This window comes from Natator depressus, chromosome 2 (genome assembly GCF_965152275.1).
Source record: "Natator depressus isolate rNatDep1 chromosome 2, rNatDep2.hap1, whole genome shotgun sequence".
Classification (NCBI taxonomy): Eukaryota; Metazoa; Chordata; order Testudines; family Cheloniidae; genus Natator; species Natator depressus.
In genome coordinates, this window is record NC_134235.1 from 9,135,343 (window position 1) to 9,162,997 (window position 27,655).

Sequence of the window (27,655 nt, forward strand, 5' to 3'; positions counted from 1 at the left end):
CCCTGATGGGTTATGTCTGATCTGACAGCCGGCTACCAGCTGCAGGACAAGTCATTGTACTTCCTGTGGCATGTTAGGTTTAGGGCTGTCGTTCAAAATCAAGCGCGGGAGGCTGGGAAGCAGAGCTTGGTTTCCGGTCACGCAGTGGCAGCGGTGGATTGAAAGTAAGTTGGGCTCAACAATACTTCAGGGGACCCAAAACGTCAGGCCCCCATGCAGACTCTTCCTTCCAGCTTCCCTGATCCTGTAAACCTCGATTTGCCCCTGGAGGGACTCTACTGGCCATCAAAACCCCGTGGCATTCAAGAGCTGTCTGCCTGAGCGATGAATTTTAGCCCTTTCCCTCAGCTGCGATCACTGTGAGCTAACGTCCTCCCTGCCATAACTCCCCCGGAGCCAGCCAGGGACAGGAGGGGTAAATCTGGCCCTTCTCCACTCTTGCATCAGGCTCCCCCGCAGACAACTGGGCCCAGTTCCCAAGGAGTGTGAGCCTCCGAATGGGGTTGGGGGGGGAGAACCAGCTTGAATAAAATGAGAACCCTTCAGAATCCTCTCCCAGAAAGTGAACACGGGCCGTGTCAGAGTTGGGAGGAGGAGCCAGGATTGCTGACTCCCGGTCCCCTCCGATAACCATTACAGCAAAAGAACAGCCAGCAGCTCTCTCGGAGCTGGGCATCCTGCGCTCCATGATCAGGTTGACTCGCATCCCCCTCTCTTTGCTGCAGGTAAACGAGTTAGGCCAGGGGGGGTTGTGAGCAGAGGATACACTCTCTAAGAAATCAGGCTGTCACCTGGTGGAATCTCGCCCCTTCTCCGCTACACTCCGTCCCTCAGATTAGAACTGAAGCCAATGGTTTGTTCAGTGCCCTTTTGAAAATGTTCCCACACTCCTGTCCAAGGATCGTTCTCCGCTGCTGCTTCTGGAGTGTGGGGAAATAAATACATTTCCCTCGTCAACGCTGATGTAAACATGATGGGACCAAAACACTTGAGAAAATATTTCCATTATCGCTGCAGGTTCCTCCTTCATGTTTCACAAGGAAGGAAGTTCTTGTAAGTTGTGGGCAATGGAAGAAAAATTTTCCCCCTCTATTGTTCGATGAAGTTGAACAAAGAATAATACTTTGCAGTTTGCCTCCCTTTGCAAAGTGCTTTGAGATCTGCAGATAAAAATAGCATTATCCCCATGTTACAGACGGGGATGGTCAGGGTGGAGCAGCATTACGGTGACTTGTCCACAGTCTTCCAGCAAATCAGTGTCAGGATTCACAACCATAACTAACGCCAGTCCTCCAGATTCTCAGTCCTGTGCTAAACTCACTGCATGGCACTACCACCCTGGCTGACCAAGAAAATGAAGGGCCTGGTCTATAAGGATTGGTGATTGAGGAACTGCTACATATTGGAGAGGGAGGGGCTCATTTTTTCCTGAACCAGTTTGCACATAACTAATAGAGAAGTTGCTACTAGACACACCAGTATCATTCCCACTGTTTGATTTCAATCAATTATTCTTCCACGGAAAACCCCACTGATCATTTCAGTTTAAACCACAAGACTGATTCTACTACTGCCTGAGAGCCCTTTACCGGAGCCAAGGGTCCTCTGGATATGGACTCCTTCCCCTGCCCGACAGCAAGAGGAACACCTTCTTGAACCCTAAAAACCCCATGAAATCCAGATCTAACTGTGTCAAAAGTCCAGGAAAGGGTCAGATTCAGGATTTTGGTTTGGCTTATTACAGAGAAGAGAGCGCCACAAACCTGCGATCCAGATCCAGGCTCCTGCAAAGTTCATGGGGATTTGATCTGGGGATTTGGTCAGGGGCCATCACTAACTACAATACAATCTTTCATTATGTGACCACGCAGTTCTGGGCACTGGTACATTCTATGCTACTAATAGAATTATAATGTTAAAGAAGTTCATTCATTTTATACTGCTTCTCCAGTGAGAGTGTGTAATTAAGATAATGACACTTCTCAGCTGATGTCTCATAGCACTTGGATAAGCAGCATTATCTCTATTTTGCAGAAGGGTAAACTGAGGCACAAAGCAGATAAGTGACTATAGACTCCAGGTCCCCTGCCTCTCAGTCTTGTGCCCTACCCTGAATACCCCACTGTCTCCAATATGTTGTTTTAGCTGTAGCTCACGAAAACTTATGCTCAAATAAATTGGTTAGTCTCTAAGGTGCCACAAGTACTCCTTTTCTTTTTGCGAATACAGACTAACACGGCTGTTACTCTGAAACCTAGGTTTAACTAGTACCTTTTCCCACCTAAAACATTTGAACACATTATACAGTACTTTACATCATTGCATATTCATCTGAGCAAGCGTGAGAAATTCCAGCCCACAAGCTTGGCATTTTTTTTTGTTTGTTTTTGTTTTTTTGAGAAAATTATAAATGACTGAAAATAGGGACACAGTGGCCCTGATGCTGCCCTTGAGTTGTGCCCATGCCTCCTTGTAGTCAATGAAAGCTGTGCCTGCACCAGCATTTGGCTCACAGACCAGCTAGGCCATCTCCACCTTAACTGCAGCATCTGGCTAGGCCTACAGACAGCCATGGGAAACCTGCCTCTCGACACATCATGCTCGGCACAGTCTCACAGGCCACTTGAAATGTTCCAGCTGTTGCCACTGTGAATACAACTCTAAATTCAGGAATGAGGGAGAGTATGTGACAGCAGGGAAAGCTCTCTTTAACCCATGTGCTAGGGATGGGAGTACAGCGGCTGTGTGGCATGCAAAGTCAGCAGGGGGGACAAAGCAGGCAGCCACCCAGTCAATGAGCAGGTGAACAGAACACCAATATCAAGAGAACACCCTGGGAGAAAAATCCCCTTCTTCTCCCTGACCAGGGCTTTGGAAAGAAGCCCTCCCAGCACATTTAACTTGAGATTTACTCTCTAGGGCAAGAGCATGTCTGGAAGGTCTCCGTTACGTTCCCATCACAGCCTGTATAGAGGAGAATGAAGTATTTGCTTTGTTTCCATGGGTTCACCCCTTCTCTGTTGTACTCTTCATTCCATTGCATGCCAGCATGGAAGATGGAGCCTTGGTGGAGAAGATGGTGGGAGAGTGTGATGTGAGCTCCTGCATCAGTCCCAGATTAGCTGGGAAGAGATGATTCATGCAGCCCTTGCCAGGCTGCTTGCTTTTAAAGTCCCTGGGATTTCGCCGCACGCAAGTGACATGGGTGTCCAGAAGGAAGGCTGTGTTGGAGCTCAGGATGGGAAGGCTAACTGAACTGGAAAGCTCCCGAGGTCAGGGAGGATGTTCCAGAAATAGGGACAGAGAACCTGTTCCTGATTATGGGGAAAACCAAAAATAGACAATTAAAGAATAACACAGAACCACGCAAAGTTCAGCCTGAGGCTCCCTGGGAAAGATCCAAGGATGACAACATTCCAAAAAGTGTGGTCAACCAACCTTCTCTAATAACCACTGCTCCAGTGAGACACTGTTGGGCTGAGTTTACCATTGGTCTATTTATGGGCCTGGCCTATGGACCCAAAGTTCAATCTCCCTTGAACGAACCTGTGACATGCTGATTGGCTGTGTCCCAGCCTTCCCCAGTTAGTTCTATTGTGCGTCTACACACGGTGTTCAAATATTGCATTAAGCTATTTATATCGAAATTCGGCAGCCATTGAAGAAAACGGCTTCGTAATTAATCATATTTGACACTACATTTACCGTTAGTGTTAATTTTCATGACTGAGGTGATTCCTGCCTCTGCAAATGTGGATGAAATCCCCAATGGCAGGTGAAATTCTGTTCCGTAGCAGGGGGGTCCGAGGGGTGCCATACACTTTCCATGCTCCTCAGATTAGTGTCCCCACAGCAACGTGCACAAGGGATGGGTGGGAATGGGACAAGGGGGCAAGGCTATGTAGATGCTCCTGCCTTTATCAACATTCCCTAGCCCTGCCCAGAGGCTGTATTACAGTCAAAGGGGCTACTGCGGTAGTGTCCATGAAGCGACTCCAGACACGCTCTGCGACCATTGCCTTGGGAGGCTTGTCTTGCGTTGGCCCTGTTTCAGGAAGAAGCTCTTAGTTACTATTATCAATAAAATGGGTTGGATGGTTTGTTTGGTGAACTCCCTGTGGAAACGACACCCTCTCATTTGCTGCATTCAGTGTCAAAGAGGAGTTGGACATTCACAATACATGCGCATGTATTGAGAACTGGGTTTCTTTATTTAGCCAAGTCTGACCAAAACTCAGAACAGATCATAATAATCCAGCTGTCAAACCACTGCTACTGAGACTGATTCTGTGGTGAAACTTCTAACCACTTTTTGGCCTGTCTTCAACTGGTGCCAATCTGCTCACTCCTTTGAGTGTCTGAAAAGCTTTCAGCTGGTTAGCTAAGACTCTGCAATCATGCTAATCATAGTATTTGATATAGTGCCTCTCTTTCGAATATCTCAACTCGCTTTATGAACAGTAATTAAGCTCATCATTCAGAAGTGTAAACTGATGTGCCGAGATGTTAAGTAGCTTGTCTAAATTCATACATATGGGAACAAAACCCAGGAGTCCTGACTCTCTACTGGTCTAACTTATGAGCTACTTGCCACTAGGCAGATAGCTGTCTAAACTTCTATCAACACCATTGTTCCAATGAGTAGGATTTTGAAAAGGGAAGGCATTTATTGATGTTTCTTCTTCCCAAACCATGGCAAGCAAGTCATCTGGCACTTCAAAATGCCAGCAGATTCCACAGATTAGATCAAAAATTATTTATCGTTTGCAATGTGGTAGCACCCAAAATCTGTAAGACACAGTAGTCCCTGTCTAGGCAATTTCCTCCCTTTTTGCTCCCCCAATGTGTCCTCCTCGTACCATGCCCAGCCCATGGTAGAGATTCAGGCTCTGTATGAGAGCTTGGCAGGAACAAAGCAGTATGTCAGATGGTATCTATATTAATGAAAGTGCAAAAGATGGTCTGCAGGAGAGACACAGCCTCTCGCCTGTCCCCTGAATTCACCAGCGGAGGAGGAAGCTCTTGGAGATCTTGATACTAGACAAAGGCAATTTAAAACTTGACTTACACCCTGAAGCAAAAAATATGTCTCCTGATTTGTACCAAGGAGGGGAAGCTCATCTCCCCTATGGAGATAGGAAAGCTACCCCATGGCAATGGACACAGAGATTTATTGAGTAGAGATGCTTAGGCATTAGTATCATAGGGAAGGTCTTAAGTCCTCTCCGACATTTCTAACACTTCATAAACTTCAGACAGACTTGGGCGAGAAGCCAGATGCTTGCGAAGAAATTCTGAATGCTGAAGGCAAGAAGTGGAATTTTTTTGTTAGTATATTTTTTCCTCTTGGTTTCAATGCTATATTTAGGGAGGTGGGGGGAGGGGAGAGAGAGAGAGAGAGAGATTAGGCATTTCTTCATCTTCTGTAATCACTCCAGTTGCTCTGCTCCTCATAACCGATGTTTCCTTTTGGGATATTGTTCAGCTCCACCAGGGAATTTTCTTAACCAGGGCTTCTGTAAGGGCAAAAGAGGAAAGCAGATCAGAGGTAAGTCAGCCTGTCACTTCTGAGGCAGCACATAATAATTATTGCTCTGATGAACAATGATCAGTTATTAGCCAGGGAGAATGACTGAAGTCGTTTCAGAAAAGGTTTGGAGTAAGTGAATCAACTCTGCTTGGTCATTCCGGGGGACTGAACTCAGCAATCCAGTGCTATGAGTTTGAGAGTCCCATAGCAGGCAGCTGTAGCAGACTCAGATCGTCCATGGATTGGGAGGAGAGGTGCAGATGTAGTGCACTCTAAACAGTGGGGTATATAAGCTCTCCTGGTCTTGATTTTCCCATTGGAGTAACTCTCTGGTTTTGGTTGAGTCACTCATTGCCCGTGAAGGGGGAATGAGTCCTGGCCGGGCTCTGTTCCTGACTGTTCTGTGTGACCTTGTGCACATCCCATGAACTTCTCTGCAGCTGAGTTTGTAAAATGGTATCACCGTATTTATCTATTTCACAGGGAATTTACCTAATTCACAGTGAGAATTATTCAAGGTTTACAAAGTGTTTTGTATTGCTCGTGTGAAAGGCATCACATCGCCATTAACATCTGTCACTACTTTGGGTCTGTATTTGGTTGTTAAACTTGAATTCTTGTTAAAGTTGGCTTATACAGATTAAAAAGTAGGAAGGCCATGCTGCTCTGTGCATTGTCTCTTCACACATGGCACAGAAAGCTAGGCTTGCTGAGGGCTGGAGAATGGTGCAGGTCTAAGCTTGACGGCGCAGCAGAAAGTGAGAGAATCTTTCAGAACAATGCAGCTTTCCTTCTTTTAATAAAGTGCCTAGGTCATTATTAGAAGAAACACTTTAGCATGGTCACATGACATGCCCTTTTGATATGGCTGCTACTAGTGGGAAATTGGGGTAAAATACTCGATCCGTTGCTCATTTCAAACCTTTTCCTCAGGGAAAATTAAGCTTGCAAAGCCCATACAGTTGGTCGGAACTGCAATGAGCCTGGCACGGGTCTAGTGCTAAAATCCTACAGAACAAGAGGTGAAAATTTCACTAAAAAGAGTCGAGACTCAGACATTTGAGAATTCAACCAAGCAAAAGTTTATTTCCTTTATTATCGATCTACAGAGAGAGAAATAGCAAGAAAGTCCAGTCCAATGGAAAGGGCAGTTGTTTGGGAGTCATAAAATGTGCAGTTTCTTTCCATGTATGCCACTAACCTGCTATGTGCCTCGGTTTCCCCGTCAGTAGAAAGAGAATAAGGGTACTTGCAAAACACTTGGAGATCAAGGGATGAAACTGCTATTCGGAAGTATTTTGATTAGCATTCAGGAGAAGCAGTGTACACTTTGCCCTCTGCACTTTCACTCAGCATTTGAACCAAACGCTGGAGTGGCCAATAGTGTTCTCTCTAGTGGCAATGACTAAAATACAGGAAGCCTATGTGGGGAAGTCATATGTTGGATGACATGCTGATGGAGTGATTCTCATAGGTCTGCCTTTGTTTGGCACGTAACCCTGGGCGAGAAAGTTAAGGGACCAAACATAACTCCCTGTGGAAAGACTCTGCCATTCATAGCCCCAGCCAATTCTGCTCAGGCCTGTTGTCAAATCTAAGAGCAGCCAAGCAGCTGGAGGAAAAATAAAGAGCAGAACTTCAACTTAATACACAAATGGCTCATGGCTCAGAGGTCTTTCAAATAAAAGAACCTTCCCTTTCAAAAAGGTACTGCACAGATGTCTTTTGCCTCTTGTAGGGAGTTACTACGTAATAGAGATACAGAGATGATGGACAGCATGACGTACGATGTATTTCTCGCCTCTGCTCACTAATCCATCTCACCCAGGTGTACTATTAGCATTCAAAATCTCTGAGCTTCTTTCTGAAAGCGGCCCCTTTTTTAAAATAATAAAGATCCTGTTACAAAAAGGCCTGTCTTCCTCACAGACATGGACTTTCCCCTGGTTATACTGATCCCTCGACCGGGACTGACAGATCTCAGTCCTGGATCAATAAGGTCTGTATTCCCACACTATCTCCGGTCTAGAGACGAACATGGTGTCCACTGGAGATGTGTCATTCCCATGCTTCTCAGCAATAGATGGCATTTGTTTCTAGCTCTGGCAGATTGTGAGATACTGAACCTTCCAGATCACAATGGGAGAGCTTAATAGATCATTTGTACAGATATGAAAATGTACCGCTCAACCTAAGGCTTTACAGGAAGAGGGACATACAAAATACTATGGCACCAATAAGATGTTTGAAAAGTCTAAACATTTCAGGAGTAACTCTTCTCTAAAACGTGGCATAAACAAGTCTGTGGTGGCTTGAAAGCTTTATTGGCACTGAGATAGGCGACCAGGGTAATGTAACCATTTCTGATTCGTGATAAGAATAAACTCATAACAGCACTGACCATTGTGTGTGTATATTTAGTGACAGGCAAGTGACATATTTCTATATATATATAGGTCTTCTTCTTCCCTCACGTCTACTGGTGTAAATCAGGAGTAACTCTGTTGAAGTCCATGGAGTTACACCACTGCAAAATAAACATAGTAATAGACAAGCCCTTGAATATTTCCTAGTATGCAGATTTGTATTTTCACAAGCTTCGGTCCATATTTTCCATGCTTGAGCAATGACGGGGCTGAAGGAGTGCAGCTCTTTCCGGGTTTTAAATAGAGTCTCCAGAGTGTCTAGCATTGCTGATATTTCGCCAGAGCATCAGCTTCTAGCCTGCTTTCAGAAAGAATGCATCTGTGCCCAACTGAATGGCCCGATTACACTTTAAAAAAATAATTCTGAAAAATTGAATTTGCCTTCTTTAATTGACAAAAATCCCTTTAGGTCTTTGGCATGACACTGATGGGACATTAGGATATATAATTGCTGGAACATAGGTATAGTTTTCTGAGGGGACGCTCCCGCAATGTGATCCGTGAAGGATCCTGTATCCTTGTGGGTCAGATGTCAGGATCCTAGCCCTAGAGTGCAAGCTCTGAGGAGCAGGGACTGTATACACCTGTATGCATGTGTAACCCACCGCTCAGTGTGTGTTGGTGCTGATCCGCAGAGCCAGTGAGCTGTTAAAGCCACAAGCTACAGAAGTTTGGCTCTTTAGCTCAAGTTGAAGCAGGTCATGCTTTTAGCTCTGGCAGGCTGCAGTTCAAACCCCAGTGTGCCAGCAGAAAGCGTGGATAATAATTCAAGGTCCATGAGTACTTCCATTCTAACCCCCTTTTCAGTTACTTTCCAACTTCCAAACTTTTCGCCCGTCAGAACAAAACTTTCAGGGCCTTGCTTTTTCCTTAAGTTTGAGCAAAATACTTCCCCATTTATAAAACCCTGGTGACTTTTTTGAAGAGCTCTAAATGCCAACATACTGGGGAAGCTTGGCAACTGGGGAAAGTTGCATTTGGCATGGAAATAGCCCTAACAGAAAAGAAATTCATTGGAGGGGTCTGGTTAAAAAAAAAAAAAAAAGCCGGGGCGGGGGTTTGATTTGACTAAGTTATGAGGGCTTGAAAATTGTCCTCTCTGCAGACATAGTAGACAGGGTCTAATTTTTAAAAAAGACTTGAAACAGTGGTTTTTTTCCTAACCAGCGTTCTGGGTGAAAGAACGCACCTGACTAGAGTTAATGTGGTGTGCGTAACCTTAACTGCAGCGTCCTCGCTTTGCAGGGTTTCGTTCTGCAAGCCAGACTCTGGCGTAACATAGTGTTTTCTATGAGAGAGGGTAATAAATGTGAACAAATGTGAAAAGTGCTGAACTGACGTTCCTGAGTACTGAAATTCTCCAGCCACAGAGTGGACACTGAGCTTGGTAAAGGCAACTTTCCCCATTCAGCCCCAGCCTACCTGTCTCAACTGTGATATGATGGGGGCCAGACTAGGGGTGATTGTGATCAGTCATGGATAGATTTTTAAAGAGATTCTAGCCACCAAAAGATGCAGCTAGGTACCTGGCAAGATTTTCAAAAGCATATTGGTGCCTAACTCCCACTGGTTTCAATAGGAGTTAAGCACTTTTTAGAAATCTCACTGTGTCCATCTGCATCTTTAGGAGCCTAAATCCCTTCAGCCGCTCTGGTGCCTTCAGACCTTAGCTTCTGCTGAGAATGCCAACGAGGGTGCCACTTAGTGATGGGTCTTTTAGTGATGGAGTCAACTGTCCCCTAGAAAAGCCAGCACACTCCACAAAGCCTGTGAGCTCCCCCTGGATTTGTTTAGCTAGTTTCCTTTCTTCTGAACAGTTCTGAACTCAGGGTATTCTGCTGGCAGTATGCAGCATAGCCATCCTTTCCAAGCTCACTGAGATACACATGGCATAAAAGCTGTGCTCTGTCTACAAAAAATACCATATTTGGCCAGTTTGAGCCATAGTTGAGCAGGAACTTGCCAGCACGCGGATCTGACCATTTTAAATCGAAAGAGAGCGGGTTTAACCCTTCGTTTATAAATAAGATGATAAATCACTGGAGGAAATTTAAACACAGAGTGGCTGCAAAGCTAAACACACGCCGAAGCCGTTCCCAGAGAGCTGGGTAACATTCGAAGGCAGGAGGTGGGTGGGGGGTGGGAATTAGCCCAGCTGTTCGGATTCAGGGCTGTGAGACGGGGAAAAGCCAAAGCATTAACTTTGACTGTTTATTTGAATTACACTCTGGCTTGTTTGTTAATGTTCTTTTCGGTCTTGGCTGTCGCACCATATGGCTCTCTCGTTCCCTCACTTTGTGCCCCCATGCCGAGATCCTGTCTGCATATGCCGCTAAATAACCCTTTAACGGTGCAGGTGCTGCTACAACAGAGCTTGGTTAATTCCCCCTGGCTGCCTGTCTTCTGCATCCCACTTTGTATCAGAGGGCCTGAGCCAAAGGCCAAGTGAAAAGACTTCCCCGGTCTTTGCTAAGCATTGGACCAGGCCCCTAAAGCCGAGGCTGACGTCGGTGTTTGCTGCAGAAGCAAAACTAAAAATGCAGTGAATGAAAACCTGGTGGTCAACTCTGCCCTTCTGGGAGAGGCCCAACAGTCCCAGGGCTGAGCTACCCATGAGAAATAAGCTGACAACAGGGAAAGAGACTTTAGGGTCTGGTCCAGCAAAGCAGCCATCCGTTTCCTATCTGGCAGAAATCCTGATGGAATCAGGACCGGCTCTAGGTTTTTTGCTGTCCCAAGCTGAGGTGGGGCCGGGGCTCGCAGGCGGCGCTGGAAGTGGAGGGAGCGATGTCACCTTCTCCCAGAGCCTGCAGGGGCTTTCTTCCCCCCCGCCCCCCCACCCGGCCGCGCAAAGAAGCCCCGAGATAAGGGGTGGCACAAGGCAGCGCAGCCCCGGCTCCCCGGCCAGACTCGCCCTCTCCTCCCCAGGTAGCGGCTGGGCCCTGGCAGCTCAGCATCCCGGGGCTGGGGCTTCCCCTTCCCGCTGCGGCCGGGGGACGGCACCCTCGCCCCGTCTAAGTGGCACAGCTCCGAGAGCGCAACTGCCCTGAAAAGAAAGGCTGGCCGGAGCGCCGCCCCTGGAAATGTGCCGTCCCAAGCACGTGCTCGCTTTGCTGGTGCCTAGAGCCGGCCCTGGATGGAATCAGCCCATGGCATGGGTCAGGGATAAAGAATCGCAAAGAGAGTTGCTCTTCTAACACTGAACAAGGAGCTTGATCAGAATAAGGAAAACAATAGCAACCCTAAGCCTTTGTTTTCTCCCTTTCCCAACCCCCATCCCGCCTAGCTGCCTGCTACAGATTTAAAGAAACCAGGGGCATGTGCAGGCATTTAAATGTCACTGTTTTTGGAGGGGCAGGTTCTGTGCCCTTGCTGCAGCCCTGGGACCGGGGGAGCTCGCTCTCCCCACCCCGGCCCCAGAAAGAAACAGCATACAGATCCTCACAACCTCAGGTGCTGAATCTGGCCTTTGATAATAAGGTATCTGACAGTGGTGTCGATAACTGAACAGTTAGGCTGACGCCAGATACTTAGACGATGATTAGGTCTGCAGAAATGGGTAGGAATCTGGGGGGAGAAGAGGCTTTTTCATGATATTATGGTGCTTCCACTCTGCTGTCACCACGACACACAAATGAAAATAATTGGATAAAAAGAGAAATAGATCTGAGCAGCGAAGATCTGACGCAGTCCAGTTCCAAACTGTCCCAGCATGTCAGGGGTGCTTGAGCCAGAGGGGTAACACGGTCCTGTGAGCAGCGCACCCGGTTTGGAATAAGGAGACCTGGGAGACCTCTGGAAAGTCTTGACTCTGCCGCTGACTTTCTCTTTGCCCTTCAGCAAGTCACTTTGGACAAGATTGCTAAAGGTGTTTAGAGATTGCTGCACTCAGCATTGCCATGCCCAACAGAGTTAGGTGCTTAAGTCTCATTTTCAAAAGGGATATAGGCACTTAGGAGCCAAAATCCCATTGGCAACCAATGGGACTTAGGCTCCTCTGTGCCTAAATCACTTGTGAAAAATGAGACTTAGGCTCCTAAATCTCGTAGGCATTACAAAGTGGAGTGCAGCAATGCTTAAACCCCTACAGAAATCTGGGCCTTTGCCCCTCTGTGCCTTCATATCCCCATTTTACGGAAGAGGACAATATACCTTTTGTCAAGCCCTCGGAGCTCTACAGCAGAAAAGTACTAAGTAATATTAACTGGGATTTTGGTCCAGAGCCATCTCATTTTTAAAATATGGGTGGAGGGTTTTTAGTTTTTGCCTTACCAGCTCCCCAGTCCCTAATGCATATTACCAAGCAATGGGGGTAGAAAAATAATGGAATGTGACCCAACAATAAAAGTCCACTCACCTTATATTACAACTCTCCTGTAACGATTTCAATTCTGATCTGGAGAAGGCGCAAGCTCTCTTGCATGGGGCCCAACTTGTGGCTTTTGCATTGCCCGCTAGTGAGGAAACCTTTAGCGTAGGGGTGGCCAACCTGAGCAGGAGAAGGAGCCAGAATATACCAAAGTACATTGCCAAAGAGCCACAGTAATACGACAGCAGCCCCCCATCAGCTCCTCCCCGCCCCCGCTCCCAGTGCCTCCCGCCCACCAGCAGCCCCACCGATCAGCGCCTCCCTGCATCTCCTGATCAGCTGTTTTGTGGCGTGCAAGAGGCTCTGGGGGCGGGGGAGAGGAGCGAGGGTATGGCAGGCTCAAGGGAGGGGGGTGGGAAGGGGTGGAGTGGGGGCAGGGCCTTTTGCAGAGCCAGGGGTTGAGCAGTGAGCGCCCCCCGGCACATTGGAAAGTTGGTGCCTGTAGCTCCAGCCCTGGAGTCGGTGCCTAGACAAGGAGCCGCATTTTAACTTCTGAAGAGCCGCATGTGGCTCCGGAGCCCCAGGTTGGCCACCCCTGCTTTAGCATAACCTTTTGGGCTTTGTTACTGAGACAGGCACAAGGGACACCAAATAGAAGCCATCTCCACGCCATCCTGTATCTAATTTTCTCTGACACAGATCCTTCCCTTTTCCATGGAGACAAGCAGAGGCAGGGTGAACAGATCTAAACCAACCATGTTGGCCTCTCCCTTACAAAAACCCAACACTGTAAATTCAGTTTGGCAGACAAAGGGTTACCTACCACCTTTTGGATACTAGGTCTGCAAAGGCCAAGAGCTTGCTTCACTTTAAACTGGGGCTAGGTGAACAAGCCATATGATTTGCCTCAAGTATCTACAGTATATGAACAATATTCCTCGAGGCCGGGGCATGTCCATTTTATTTGCCTGTAAAGCACCATGCATACCTATGACACTCTCAATTATAGTGATAATGAGGCATGTTTACAGCATATTTTGCTCAAGTTGCTAACTTGAACTGAACTGGAGCAAAGGAAAATGTAAGGTGAATATTGGAAATTCCTATGCCAGAGGAAGAAAAATCACACAGGAGAAGTAAAAAGAAAAGGAGGACTTGTGGCACCTTAGAGACTAACCAATTTATTTGAGCATAAGCTTTCGTGAGCTACAGCTCACTTCATCGGGGGAAAGCTTATGCTCAAATAAATTGGTTAGTCTCTAAGGTGCCACAAGTACTCCTTTTCTTTTTGCGAATACAGACTAACACAGCTGTTACTCTGAAACAGGAGAAGTAGTGGAAGCTCATAACTTGGGACATTTAAAACTAGACTGGATGCGTAGAAACGATGATAGACAAAGAGCAAATTGGATCACATGACCAAGGGCAGCTAACAATTCAAATTTGGCTGTCTCAGTTCCCAGGCTTTGTTCTCACTGCCTGATGTAAATTACAATGAAATATTTTTGGTGCCGTGATCGTCTGAAGGCGTCTATCTCCAGTGTTCTGCTTTCTCTGATTTGGATCACTGCGTCGGTGTGTTTTTCATTTTTATTCTCTTGTTTGCATTGTATCTGACTCTTACTTGGGGTCTGATCCAACACCAGCGGGTGTGTTTCTTTGACTTTCATGGGGGATTAGGCCTTTGGTGTCATATGTTTAATTCTGTCCTTACTTTAATATAAATTAAAATGCCATTGCCACCCTCAGTTCCAGCTTGAGAGGCGGAATAGAGACTGTGTCATTCTGTATTTCAGACTCAGGTAGAAACTCTCAGATCGAGCTGGGGCAGAATTGGATTTCTATTTTTTTATCATTTCAACAGATAATATCAATGTTCATTTTAAAGCATTTTTTTTAGCTTTTTAATTATTTAAATTTTCACAGTGGCTGGAAATTATCGGGGGGAGAGTCAGACAAAGCAGCAAACTTGTGGCTCTCCTTATCAGGGCAGGCCAGAGAAAGGGGATTCTGTTTCATGGAGCATTTTGATATTTCAGATTTGGTTTTGCCGCGATTTGGAACAAAACCCAACCATTTTGAAATTCTCCATGACTTCCCCAGAGCTGCGAACCTTGAGACCCCTGGAATCCCCAGCTCCAGGGCCATGCCCTTCATGGGCTACCCCAGAGCCACGGACCCTGAAATCTCCAGTTCAAGGGCCTTTTGCCTCATGGGCTGACCCTAGAAGCCCAGAAATTCCATGCTGCCCCAGAATCACAATCCAGGGAGCTTGGGAGCCAGTGCTCCCAGGACTTCCAGGTTCCCAGCTTCCCATCAGACCACCAGATAGGCTGCCAAAGAGCTGGGAACCTAGAAGCCTGGGATCCCCAGCAGCCCGCCACTTCGCTGAAATTGAAGCAAAGCATTGCAGCTAATCGGCATTCCCGGATGGAAACCCGTTTCCCTGGCGAATTTCCAACCCACTCTGCTCATTAGGTTGCATTTTACAGGGGTAACTATTAATAGGAGCTTCTTGCAGGCAAAACGACGCTCGTTCTGTTTCCAAGAATTTCTCATGAGCAGCAGAGTGGTTGAGCACATGTAGAGAATCTCTTCAAATGCTCCGACGCACACTTAGAAGAGCACTGGCCTTTCTAGAAACCTTCCCAGGCTTTCTGCAGATTGCACAGGACATTTCACCTTCTCTGACAGGAACTCCAAGGATATTTCAAGTTCTGTTAATTCTGTTTACATCTAAGTTTCTCATATTACTAAGTTTATTCATTGATCTCATGTGCTTTAAGCTCGTTTGGCCCAGCGCTTTCAGTATTATCCTCAGCTGATGATCTTGGGGGGAGGGAGGGGGGTTTAACCCCCAGGTCCCAAGAGGCTGATTTGAGGTATTCCAGATGTTTTTCAAACCACTTATTTCAATCAGCCAAGTTTCCATATATATAGTTTTTATACCAATATGTTTAAAATAGTGGGTAAACTGGGAATGATTTGAAAATTAAACTGTTGGACCCTGGCAGTATAGCAGCTTGGTTTGGAATCTCAAGGCTGATGTTGCTATGTCTACAAAGCTCTAGAAGCTGCTACACAGCTGACTGAGTCTTGGCTGTAAAATGAAGCTGTTCCTTACTTTTATGGCGAAGGTAACTGCCTGGAAACTATCTGACTGTATCTGAAGAACCCAGACCCTCTATCTGCCCACCCCAGTCACAGATCAGAGCACCAGCAGACACTCAAAGCAAGGCTCAGCCTCTGGTACACTCAACAGGGCACTTCTCCCTGTTCCCACCTGTCCCCGTGCCTCAGTGAGTCGCAGCTGAGAATACCAGATTCAGGACAAACTGCTGAGAAATAGGGCAGGCTCACCTCAAACTGGTGGTTATTCTATCATAGAATCATAGAATATCCGGGTTGAAAGGGACCTCAGGAGGTCATCTAGTCCAACCCCCTGCTCAAAGCAGGACCGGTTCCCAACTAAATCATCCCAGCCAGGGCTTTGTGAAGCCTGACCTTAAAAACCTCTAAGGAAGAAGATTCCACCACCTCCCTAGATAACCCATTCCAGTGCTTCACCACGCTCCTAGTGAAAAAGTTTTTCCTAATATCCAACCTAAACCTCCCCCACTGCAACTTGAGATCATTACTCCTTGTTCTGTCATCTGCCATCACTTAGAACAGTCTAGATCCATCCTCTTTGTAACCCACTTTCAGGTAGTTGAAAGCAGCTATCAAATCCCCCCCTCATTCTTCTCTTCTGCAGATTAAATAATCATTAGATTGTACCAAGCCAGTAATAAAAGTAAACTTCGGTCTCACCACACTGGTTAACAAGAAGCAAAATATGCAGGCTCCTTTGGCATTCCAGCCCTTATTGCACCACTGGACTTTGTGATGAGTGGTTCCTGAAATCCAATTTCATCAGACAAAGAGATCAGACCACATAGCCAGGTCAATATACAAGAACCACACTGCTGCCAATCCTTTAGTCACTAAAGTCTAGTTGTTTATTAATAAAGAAAAGAAGAAGAGAGTTAAAATGGTTAATAGAATCATATACCTACAATAATGGCAATGCTCTTATAGCAGGGTTTTAGCAGTGATGTTACAGACTGCTGGCTTGTAAAGTCTCTGGTAACTTCCAAAAGATTGGAAGTTCCTCAGTCCATAGTCCAATATGCTCCTTTTAGTTGTAAATTCACAGTCCAGAGAATCAGAGAAGGAAAAATGGAGTCATTTCAGGGGTCTGTGATACCCTTTGTCATGTGCCTGGAAATGTACAGTCCCAAACAAAGCTCACAGCACAGTTTGCAGGAAATTACTGGCACAAGATGGAGTCCAGGGCCTCAGGAGCATGTCACATGTCCTTACATGGCTTGCTGACTCACAGGGGCAGCCATTGGCCATATCCATGCTAAGGTGTTCACAGAAAGACTTATCCAAGTGGAATGAGTTTCTCCTATGGCCCGTTGTGAGAGGGAACTGTTCTTAATGGGCAATCAAGCTTGGTCATAGTTCAACCCTACAGCATCACTGCCAAAGCTCACTTCTCTGCTCCCACTTAACCCCTAGAAGACCCACCCCCAAGACAACACAGAGCTCTAGGCAGAGACAGTGCCCCTGTGGTTCAGTCCCAGGCTGTGGCACCATCACTTCTCCATGGCCTCACCCTTCCATCTGGAGTGGCAAAAGAAGGAAGAGAGGCAGGGACAGGGGTAGTGATCTGGGGCCCTTTCTTCCATTCAGACTGCACCAGGCAGTGGGGAGGGTCCCAGTATTTACATGCTGGCCTCTGAGCTGTCTCTGCCTGGCTGGATGAGCTAGGCATGCTGCACTTTCTCCTTCTGCCACACACAATCCTCCCTTGGGGGAGTATTGGCAGGGCCCCTGCTACTTCCAGGTGTCGTTAACGGCCCATTGATATCCATGGGACAGTTCACACCTCTCCAAGCAACCACTGTAGGCTCTTTGTATGCTCAGGGAGATGTTGCTGTCTTTGTACGCTCTGGCAGATGTTGCTGTCACTTCCAAAGTGTAGTTAACACCCCATTGAAATTCATAGGACAGTTCACACCTCTCAGAGCAAGTGTTTCAGACTCTTTGCACACTCAGGCAGATGTTGCTGTCTTGGTTATGCCCACTTCATATTTTCAATCTTTTCTTCACAAGCTTGAGGGTTAGAAGCTTACCCCAGACCACTGTTGATGTGCCCAGTGTTCCCACACTGCCCCAAGGCCCACCTGCTGTGCTTGTCTGGCACTTTAATTATAATTATTATTTACTTATGGATTTGTATGAGAATAGTGCTGGGTGCCCCTGTCATTGACCCCGTTGCTCTAGGCACTGGACAAACACCGAACAAACAAAAAGAAAAGGAGTACTTGTGGCACCTTAGAGACTAACAAATTTTTTTGAGCATAAGCTTTCGTGAGCTACAGCTCACTTCATCGGATGCATCGGATGCAAAAGTATTCCTTTTCTTTTTGTGGATACAGACTAACAGGACTGCTACTCTGAAACAGAACAAACAAAGAGTCCCTGCTCCAAAAAGCTTATGCAATCTAAGTATGAGACAAGAGACACAAGTTGGATACAGACAGACGAATAGTGGAAGCACAAGGAAACAATCAGACACTACTGCTCAGCATGACAGGCTGTGATGTCAGCACACCAGCTGCCTAATTCTTGCCTAGATAGCATTTCTACATGTCCCAAGCTTCTGAGCAATAGGATTTTCCCCAGCCCGCTAAGTGAAGATTTTTAAATGAGAATGAAGAATTTGGAGACCATTTTTCCACCATGGTTGGCTCATCTCTGTGCCCAGTGGCATCAATCATACCACCTGTATGCAAGGAACAAAGTCACCCTGCTCTGGTCTGCCCAGTCCTTACTCACGATTCCTGTGAAACTCTGCTGAAAGGTAGTGCCTCTCATTGACTCCCAGCAATAAGTGAGTCAACAGATCTGTGTCTTCTTTACTTTAAAAACTGAACAGATGTGTGCATGCCTAAAGGTACATCTGAACTTGGCGCTGGGGGTACGATTCCCAGCTCCAGGAGACATATCTGCGCTAGCTCTCATCCTACCAGTGTTCTAAAAATAGAGCATAGCCCCAGCAGTGCAACCAGCAGGAGGGGCTAGTTGCCCTGAGTACATGCCTAGGGTCTCTGATGGGCATGTATTTCGGACTGCTAGCTCAAGGACAGCTAGTCCAGGTATGTCTCCTCAAGCTGGAATTCACCACTCCCCCCAGCTCCAAATGTAGACATACCCTACATTCACTTTGCCTATTGCTGTACCTCTTGTCCATCCACAGATCTTTCCCTCCTTGTGGTTTGTTATCCCATCATGTTGGGCCGTGTCTATAATATGGAGTGTAAGCTGTTCAGGGCAGTAGCATGACTCTGCTTAGCTTGTGAGATGTGATGTGATCGCAGACTGAGATGGTCTGGCTGCAGGCCCCTGGGGAGATATAATTATCCATAGATTCCCAAGCCAGAAGGGACCATTGTGATCATCTAGTCTGACCTCCTGTGTAACACAGGCCATGGAACTTCCCCCAGATAATTCCCAGCGCAGGTCTTTTAGCAACACACCCAATCCCGATTTTAAAATTGCGATTAATAGAGAATCCACCACAACCCTTGGTAAATGCCTTCAAAATGCCTCGTAATGTGGCTGCAAGTGTTCTATCCTGTGAACCCCTGCACATGCCTGTAAATGTCTCTTTGCTGTTGCTTCCTTCTTCCAGGTCCCCAGAGCACTGAGTATGCACGCCTCCTCCACCCGAGTACCAGCCCTTAACCCTCTCAACTCCACGAGGGCGCCCAACTCTAGCATCTCAGATGAGGACAACTTGTTCAACAAGTTCATCCATCTGGACCAAGAACTTTACCAAGACTTTTACAGCCTGTGGATAGCCCTGATGGTGGTAAATGCCATCATTTTCCTGGTGGGAGTTGTGCTGAACAGCTTAGCTCTCTACGTGTTCTGCTTCCGCACCAAGACGAAAACCACCTCTGTCATCTACACCATCAACCTGATCGTTACTGATCTACTGGTGGGCTTCTCCTTGCCCACCCGAATCATCATGTACTACACTGCAGGGGATTGCCTGAAATGTTCCTTTGTTCACATCTTCAGCTACTTCGTCAACATGTACTGCAGCATTCTCTTCTTGACGTGCATCTGCGTCGACCGGTACCTGGCCATCGTGCAGGTAGAAGCCTCACGTAAGTGGAGGAACCCCAGCTGTGCCAAGGGGATCTGTGTCTTCATCTGGGTCTTTGCAACTGTGGTCACTTTCTCCATCCTGACCATGGCGATAACCTTCGCACCCTGCTGCCTCGCCAAGATCTTTGCCGTGATGGTCTGCGAGTATTTCTTCCCACTCATCATCATCACCTTCTTCACCACCAGGATAATGTGTGCGCTGTCCAAGCCCAGCCTCATGCACCAGAGCCGTGAGAGGCGAATGAGGGCCGTTCAGCTCCTCACCACCGTTCTCATCATCTTCATGATCTGCTTTACACCTTTCCATGTGCGCCAGGTGGCCATTTCCATCAACCCAGACATGCCCCGTGACATCAGCTTAATTGTCTACCATGTGACCATGACTCTGAGTAGCCTCAACAGCTGCATGGACCCCATCGTCTACTGCTTTGTCACCAACAACTTCCAGTTGACCATGAAAAATATCTTCAGGAAGTCAGAGCCTGAGCAGACAAGTGGGGACATCATCACTATGAACAAGAGCTCCAAGGGCTCAGGTACAAATGCGATCATTGCCTTCTCAAACACAATAGGCAGCCCTTTGAGCTTACCTTCAACAAACAGTACACAGATATAATCAGCTCCTAGAGGGACATGCTACAGTAAACCAGTGTGGAATACTGCTGGGCTGTCTGGTACTATTGCCCTTGGCCTCTTGTTTTCAAATACGAGCTTTGGAGCGACTGTGTAAGAGTTTATTCCACGAGAACATTATGCTCTTTTTGGAAAGAGGAACTCTCAGTGCCATTAGTACCAATACAAAAGAAAGTCCATTAACTACAGTTCACAACAGGAATGCTCTGTTTGCATTTTAATATAGATGTTTTACTAGCAGCAAATCCCTTACTGTTGTGGTCTTTCTTTCACTGTTTCACACGGCAGTGTGACACTAAGATACCAAACTGCAGGAGGACTTAGAAGGCCGTAAACACTCTTCGTGTCGGTGAAAGCCTCCCAGCCTCGGGAAGGAATACTGTTGTTGAGTAACGGGGATTCTGCTGACCTTTCCACGCTACTAGAGACAGCAAAGATTTAAGACACCAAGCAGAGTTGTCAGTTTGAGGTGACTGAACTGAAGCGGGACAAAATAAATCTAACCCACTTGTCACTAGCAGCTATTCAGTTGTTTCTGAAACACATCTGAACTTCCTCAGGGAAGGCACCCTAAAGCAAAACAATATCCCCCCCCACCCCCCCAACACACACACCCTTAATATTTCAGCTATAAGGAGAGGATTTGTATGACTTTATATAATATATAAACATGCAAGGATTTGTATTGCTTGGTTCAGATTATTCAGTTGGATCACCAGTTTCCTTATGTTTCAGAGAGGCATGGAAAGAAGCTGTCCAAGCATATGTGATTTCTTGGAAACTTTGTTTCCCACATTTGCTCCCTCTTCCAGCAAATCAGTGGTGATGAAAAGCAGAACTGAAATACGAAGATGTGTCAGCCTTGTTTAAGTTTATTTTGTGATGCAGCATTAAATTAGGGTTTGCTATAGCAGATCCTACCATTGGTCCAACTAATCTGTATCTACCTTTCCTTTAAGGCTTCAGAGGAAAGCAACAACAACAACAACAAACCCCACAACTAACTCCACAACCCCATAAAATATCTAGGTTGAAATCCATCCCAGGGCAGAACCCTAGGCATGATTTAAGACCTATGTTTAGGATTTAAATTATGTTGAGGGCCTTTTCCCAGGGATGAACCTCACCTCTTTCAAATTCCGTCATGCTGTTCCTGGGAAGGGATGAATTCACTCCTGATCCCCTGCAGCAATCAGTTTACACCCCAAAGCAGGCGGGTAGGTTTACACCCTTCTTGGAGCATGAATTACCTTTTTCATCGTGCAGTGTCATAAAACGAGTCAGCCCTTTGTAAAAATCCCATCGCAATGTTTGACTCACAACATCGGCGCAAATGAGAGTCCCTATTTCAATATTACAGTTCTGGCTAGTGGCTGTATTGTTTGCATTCTATATTGCACCATTTAAAAAGCATCCCAGAGAAACAGCAAGACCCAGAGCATGAATGAAAACGATCATTGCTGTGATTATTCTCCTAGTGGAAACGTCACTTGAAATATTTTCAATGGGTTCCACCTGGCTAACTAGGTTTGAGGAACAGAGCAATGGATCTATTGGTCTGTTGGCTACCGGGACTACTGGTCCTCCAATTTAAACCAGTAGAAACCAATTGAGACTAGTTAAAGGATTCTAATGGAACCCACTGGAATTTCCACTAGCAAACTCTGCCGAGGAGCCAGCAAAGGAGAGCTGCACACCAAAATTTACAAATTAGGGTCAAAACCTGCTCTTGCTACAGGGAGCCAAGCGAAGGAATGGGGCAGTGGAGTTTGTGCAGCTTTATGTGTCCCATTTCTTGCTTGTGGGGAGAAGTCAGGGATTTCCCCCTAGAGGTGCTCCCCCACCTCAGTCAAGTGGCGGTAGGCCTGGGGGAGGTAGGCGCCTATTCTTGGCAAGCCCCAGGAGCAAGGGGGGGTTGGCGGGATTTAGTGAAGGCCAAGGTCCGGGAAGGAGTCAGGGGCCTCAGGGGGTAAAGGGGGTCAGGGGGCTGCAGTGGGGAAGAGTCTGGAAGAGGGATTGTTAAGCAACAGGCGATGGAGCATCGAGGGGTGGGAACAGGTTGCCTGTGGCAACCTGGGGTTGGGGCTATTAGGGGACAATGAGGGTCTGGCAGGAGGTGGGGGAGGGCCTGTGGCAGTCTATCATTGGGGCTGTTGGGGAATAAGGGGGACGGGGCACTAGGGGTTTGGAGACTGTTGGGGGGAACCTGTGGCACTCCATTAGCATCCCCCCATTCTGCCCTCTCCAGCCCCGTCCTTCATTGTGCGCTCACACACACAGACGCATACACACTCCTCCCCTCGCCCAGCTGCCACCACCACTTCCTCCTGGGGGGCTGGGTGTGGGTCTGCTGCCAGCAGGCCATGGCAGAGACCCGCCTCGCTGCAAGAAACCTGCACCACAGCAACCCCTATAGCTGCCAACGGGAACTGCAACTTATTGCCAGGGGAATGAATGCCAGAGCTCTCCACTGGGAGGCATGAAGGTGTGCGCCGTCTGCCAGATGTGTGCATGCCCCACTCGAGGCATGACATTTGGCCGTCCTGGGTGCTGTCCAGGATGCAACTGGTCCCAGAGGACTCCTCCTGGCGCAGGGCAGGGTGGGCACGGTGCTGGGCACGCTGCCACTTCTGTGAAGAGGAGCAGAGCAGCACCCCTTGCTAACACACACTGCAAACTACAGACTGCACCTAACCACACCCCCTAACCACCTAACCAAACCCCCAAACTGGCAGATCCCACCCCACTGGATAGTGGAGAACCACCAGCCAGGCCACACTCTTAAAAGTCTCTTGAGCATTAGGTGGGTCTCCTCCCCAGCTGTTACACTGCTGCACCAGGGATGAATGGCTGCCTACACCAATTCCCTTCCCACAATGCACCTGCCTAACACAGAGAATTGTGCCTAAGGAAAGCATGCACGTGAAAAGTGGGTAATTGTGCACATTCAGATTTCACACACAAACCAGTACCCATGCATGCACTGGCCTGGCCTGAGGTTAACATCTCTTTTGTAGATGCAGTATGTGTGTATTTCTTCTGTCAGGCTGGCCTGGACTTTATTTCCTTCATCATGAATTGGTCTCTTCCAGCATTCCTCACAGTGCACATATTTTGCAGACATCTAGGTTTGAAAATGTAGGGCTGGCTTCTTAAAGCCTTCTGCACTCGATTCTTCTGGTGAAGTCAATGGAAGCTATGCACATGGACAGCTTGCAGGGTCAGGATCTCAGCCCCAAAGTACAAATAATAATAATAGGGATGGCTGGAAATTCCACATAATCAAGCCTGGAATTTAAAGCAGAAGACATTCTCTAAAGGTCATTAAAAGCTCAATAGAAAGAGCTTTGTGAAAAGGCTATACATTTCAGTGTTGCCATGGTGTCCATTTTTCTTTGGTTCCTGGGGTTTCTTTGACTGTATCCAGAATCTCTGAAAGACAAGTACTGTTGGTGAAATCTCCTCCTCCACTGGTTGTCGATGGCTAACAAAGAGAATATCTGCAAAATGTCATGTGTATTTATATCTGATGTAAACAATTTGTATTGCAAGAAGCTCTGTATTCAGTGTAATAGTAGCCGCGGGAGTCAGTGGGTGCTGACTTCTGTCATGTGGCAGAGGTGTATAACCTTCTGTAACCTTGACATATGTCAGGTGATGCAGGCCAGGAAATAAAGCTGTCTTTTACTACCATGCCTGTGTGGGCCACCTTGATTTCATGAAGGATGTTCATTAGTTCAAAGGGGCATTGCTGTCGTGTTTGGGGGCATTCGTCACGGACCAGGGCTCCACATGTTTCTTTACAGAGACATGTTTCAGTCTGGGGCACGGCGGAGCGACAGCGTGTAGCAATGACCAGCGTTTAACTTGCTTGCAAACACACTCCAGCTGACAGGGTTAAAATGCTTCCATCGAATGCCAGATGTACGTCCAGCATGAGAAGCCTTGACTCCAAACATCTGGTCCCCCAACTTACCAACTTCCGTTTGGACAGTTAACGAGCTCTACTCCCCCCTCCATGTGTGCATTTAAATCCTGTTCATTCAAAAAGGAAATGGAACAACGATCCATTCCACATAGTCAACGGATATTTCGTCCGTGCTGTTTAATTCTTTGGCCTCTGCCACCCCTCGGATGTGGAGAGTTTATGCACAGAAGTCCCATTAGCACATAAAGACAGATCTGAGCCTGATTTTTAGAGGTGATGGACTTTGATGGGACTTGAAGATCTTCACACATACCCTTTATATTGGAGCATGCAAGAATATATTATTAGTAACATCATTTGATTGTTATAGAATCATAGAGTGATAGAACTGTCGGACTGGAAGGGACCTCGAAAGGTCATCTAGTCCAGTGTTTTTCAAAGTTCGGGTCGCAACCCAGTATTGGGTCGTGGCATGTCAGGAACTGGGTCGCTCTAGTCAGCACCATCGACCAGGACATTAAAAGTCCCGTCAGCGATACTGCTCAGCTAAGGCAGGCTAGTGCCTAGCTGTTCGACACCGCGCTGTGCCCTGGAAGTGGCCAGCAGCAGGTCAGGCTTCTAGGCACGGGGGCCCACAGGGATCCGCACACAGCCCCTCCCCCAAGCACTGGCTCCGGCCAATGGGAGCGGGGCGGGGGCAGAGCCTGCAGGCGAGAGCCGTGCAGAGCCGCGCAGAGTCACTTGCGTACCTCTGCCTAGGAGCCAGACCTGCTGCCAGCCACTTCACGTGCAGCGCGGTCCGCCATGCCAGGACATACGGGAAGCCTGCCTCTGCCCCCCAGCTGCACAGCTGACTGGGAGCCACTGGAGGTAAGTCCACGCCCCAACCCCATGCCCCAATCCCCTGCCCCAGCCCTGAGCCCTCCCAAACCTGGAACACCTTCTTGCACCCCAAAGCCTTCATCCCCAGCCACACCCCAGAGCCTGCACCCCCAGCCCAGAGCCCTGACCCTCTCCTGCACCCCAATCTCCTGCCCCAGCCCAGAGTCCCCTCCCCACACCCTGAACCCCTCATTCCCGGCCCCACTCCGCAGCCCTCACTCCTGCACCCCAACCCTCTGCCCCAGCCCTGAGCCCCTCCCACACCCCAAACCCCTCATCCCTAGCTCCGTTGGGTCGTGAGCATCAGCAATTTTCTTCAACTGGGTCCCCAGAAAAAAGTTTGAAAACCACTTATCTAGTCCAATCCCCTGCACTCGTGACAGGACTAAGTTTTATCTAGACCACCGCGACAGGTGTTTGTTGAACCTGCTCTGAAAAATCTCCAATGACAGAGGTTCCACAACATGCCTAAGCAATTTATTCCAGTGCTAGGAAGTTTTTCCTAATGTCCAACCTAAGTCTCCCTTGCTGCAATTTAAGCCCATTGCTTCTTGTCCTATCCTCAGAGGTTAAGGAGAACAATTTTTCTCCCTCCTCCTTTTAACAACTTCTATATACTTGAAAACTGTTATCATGTCCCCCTCAGTCTTCTCTTCTCCAGACTAAACAAACAATTTTTTCAATCTTCCCTCATAGGACATGTTTTCTCGAACTTTCACCTTTACTGTTGCTCTCCTCTGGACTTTCTGCAATTTGTCCACATCTTTCCTGAAATGTGGCACCCATAATTGGACACAATACTCCAGCTGAGGCCTAATCAGTGCGGAGTGCAGCGGAAGAATTACATCTTATGTCTTGCTTACAACATTCCTGCTAATTCATCCCAAAATGTTTGCAGCTTTTTTTTTTTTTGGCTACTGTTGATTCATATTTAGCTTGTGACCCGCTATGATCCTGTGATGGGGCGCACTCTCCCCGCACTGGAAGGGAAAGGGTTAACTCCTCATTGTGGGCTGAGGAAGCCATGCCCCCTTGTCTACCGGGCATGCACCAAACGCAGTACTTGTATAAAAGGGAGCAGCCCAGCTGGTGGACTACCAGAGAGGAAGGCTGCATTTTGCCGGTGCCAGCCCGGGAACAGCGAAAGCCCCAGACCATGGAAGCCAGAGGCTCTGAGACCCAGGCAATGCCCAGCTACCTGCAGACGTCCCAGAGAGGTCTGAGCAACCATGAGTTGTGCCCGCCAAGGAATCCAGAAGACTCACAGATCGCTGCCATGGATATCACGGTAGGATATCCATGGCCTGTGGGGGGACTAGCTGCTGTCCTGACGGTAGTCAGCGTGTTGTGGATGGACCCCTGTTGACTCAGTGGTGGATTTACTTGACACTGACAGGGCCCCGGTGGAGTAGGGAGGGCCCAAGTTCCCCCTACCCAGGCCACCACCCACCGCCCAGGTGGTGGCCCACACCCGCAACTGGCTGCAAGGCCATCCAGCCCCATCCAGCAGGGCAACTCTATTGACTCTGGCCACTAGGCCTTGCTGCCTGGTGAACCAGGGGAGCCTTATTGACTCCAGCCACTAAGCCTCACTGCCGTGTGAATCAGGATATCTCTATTGACAATGGCCTCTAAGCCTTACAGCCCTGAGGAAAAGGGTCACTCTGCAGAACTGAGCCCTTTAGGCCTCACTGCCTGGAGATGGGGTGGCTTGAAGGATGGGGTGAGCTCACCCCACATTGTATGGGGTCCCCCCACTTCATCACAGACCTCCAGATCCATAGATGACTCGTGCCTCCTAATACTGGGGAGGACAATCTACAGGGAAGGACACATGACTGCCCCACGTGTCTCCTCTGCCCAGGGACACACACACACACCCCCGGCCATGCGCCCAGCCCGGGGCTGCTGAGCTCTCCCCACTCCACCAGAGTTATCTGCAGGGAGGGCTCTGTCCTTCTCCCACTGTGTCTTCCCCACTGGCACGTTCTGCCACTCTCTCTGGCAGCCGGGCCCAGGTGGGGAGTGGAGGTGGCAGAACCATTTCTCACACTGGCTGACGGTGGCTGCTCAGCAGCTGCCAAAGAGAGAACCCAGCCGCTGGCACCTCCCTAGCCAGGCTCTCACAGGCAGCCAGAGCGGCTGGCGTGAGAAGTGGCTGGTCATGCTCCTTCGGCTCCCTGCCTGGGCCCAGCTGCCAGGGACAGGGGCCAAATGTGCCGGCAGGGCAGGCAGGGTGGGATGGGAAGGGCTCTCCCATTGTTCTAGTTAAGCACCCCCCCAACAGGTGGTAGCTAGGTTGACGTAAGAATTCTTCCATCAACACCAGGGCTAGGCTGTCTTAACTACGTTGCTCGGGTGTATGAAAAATCCCTGAGGAATGTAGCAGGCTCGACCTAATTTTTTAGTGTAGACCTGGCCTCAGAAACCAGAAGGTGAATAAAAAGCATCCACAACGTATTCTGTTTTTTTTAATCCCAGGATTTTGCAAGGCCTGATTTATGGTTTTTCAAAGTTTGGGGTTGGTAATACTGCAGATCTTTACCACGAGAACCAAAGGAGAGCTCCCATAGCTGCTTAGTAGTAATGGATCATAAGAACGGCCATACAGGGTCAGACCAATGGTCCATTTAGCCCAGTATCCTGCCTTCTGGCACTGCTGGTACCAGATGCTTCAGAGGGAGTGAACAGAACAGGCCACGTTGTTGAGTGATCTTCCCCTA

The 27,655-nt window shown here is 47.9% G+C and overlaps 1 protein-coding gene across 3 annotated transcripts in view; it reads left to right on the top strand.

Moving 5' to 3' along the window:
- GPR20 (G protein-coupled receptor 20) overlaps nucleotides 1-20,550 on the top strand; it is a 36,355-nt gene extending 15,805 nt beyond the window's left edge. For 2 of the 3 annotated variants that reach the window (XM_074942934.1, XM_074942933.1), the window contains exon 2: nucleotides 19,008-20,550. In XM_074942934.1, coding sequence (XP_074799035.1) covers nucleotides 19,008-20,105 — 1,098 coding nt within the window. In that variant the 3' untranslated portion in view covers nucleotides 20,106-20,550. Of the gene's footprint in view, nucleotides 1-5,437; nucleotides 5,549-19,007 lie in introns of those variants that run through there. The other variant, XM_074942935.1, reaches the window with a different exon arrangement.
- The last annotated feature ends 7,105 nt before the right edge of the window (nucleotides 20,551-27,655 follow it).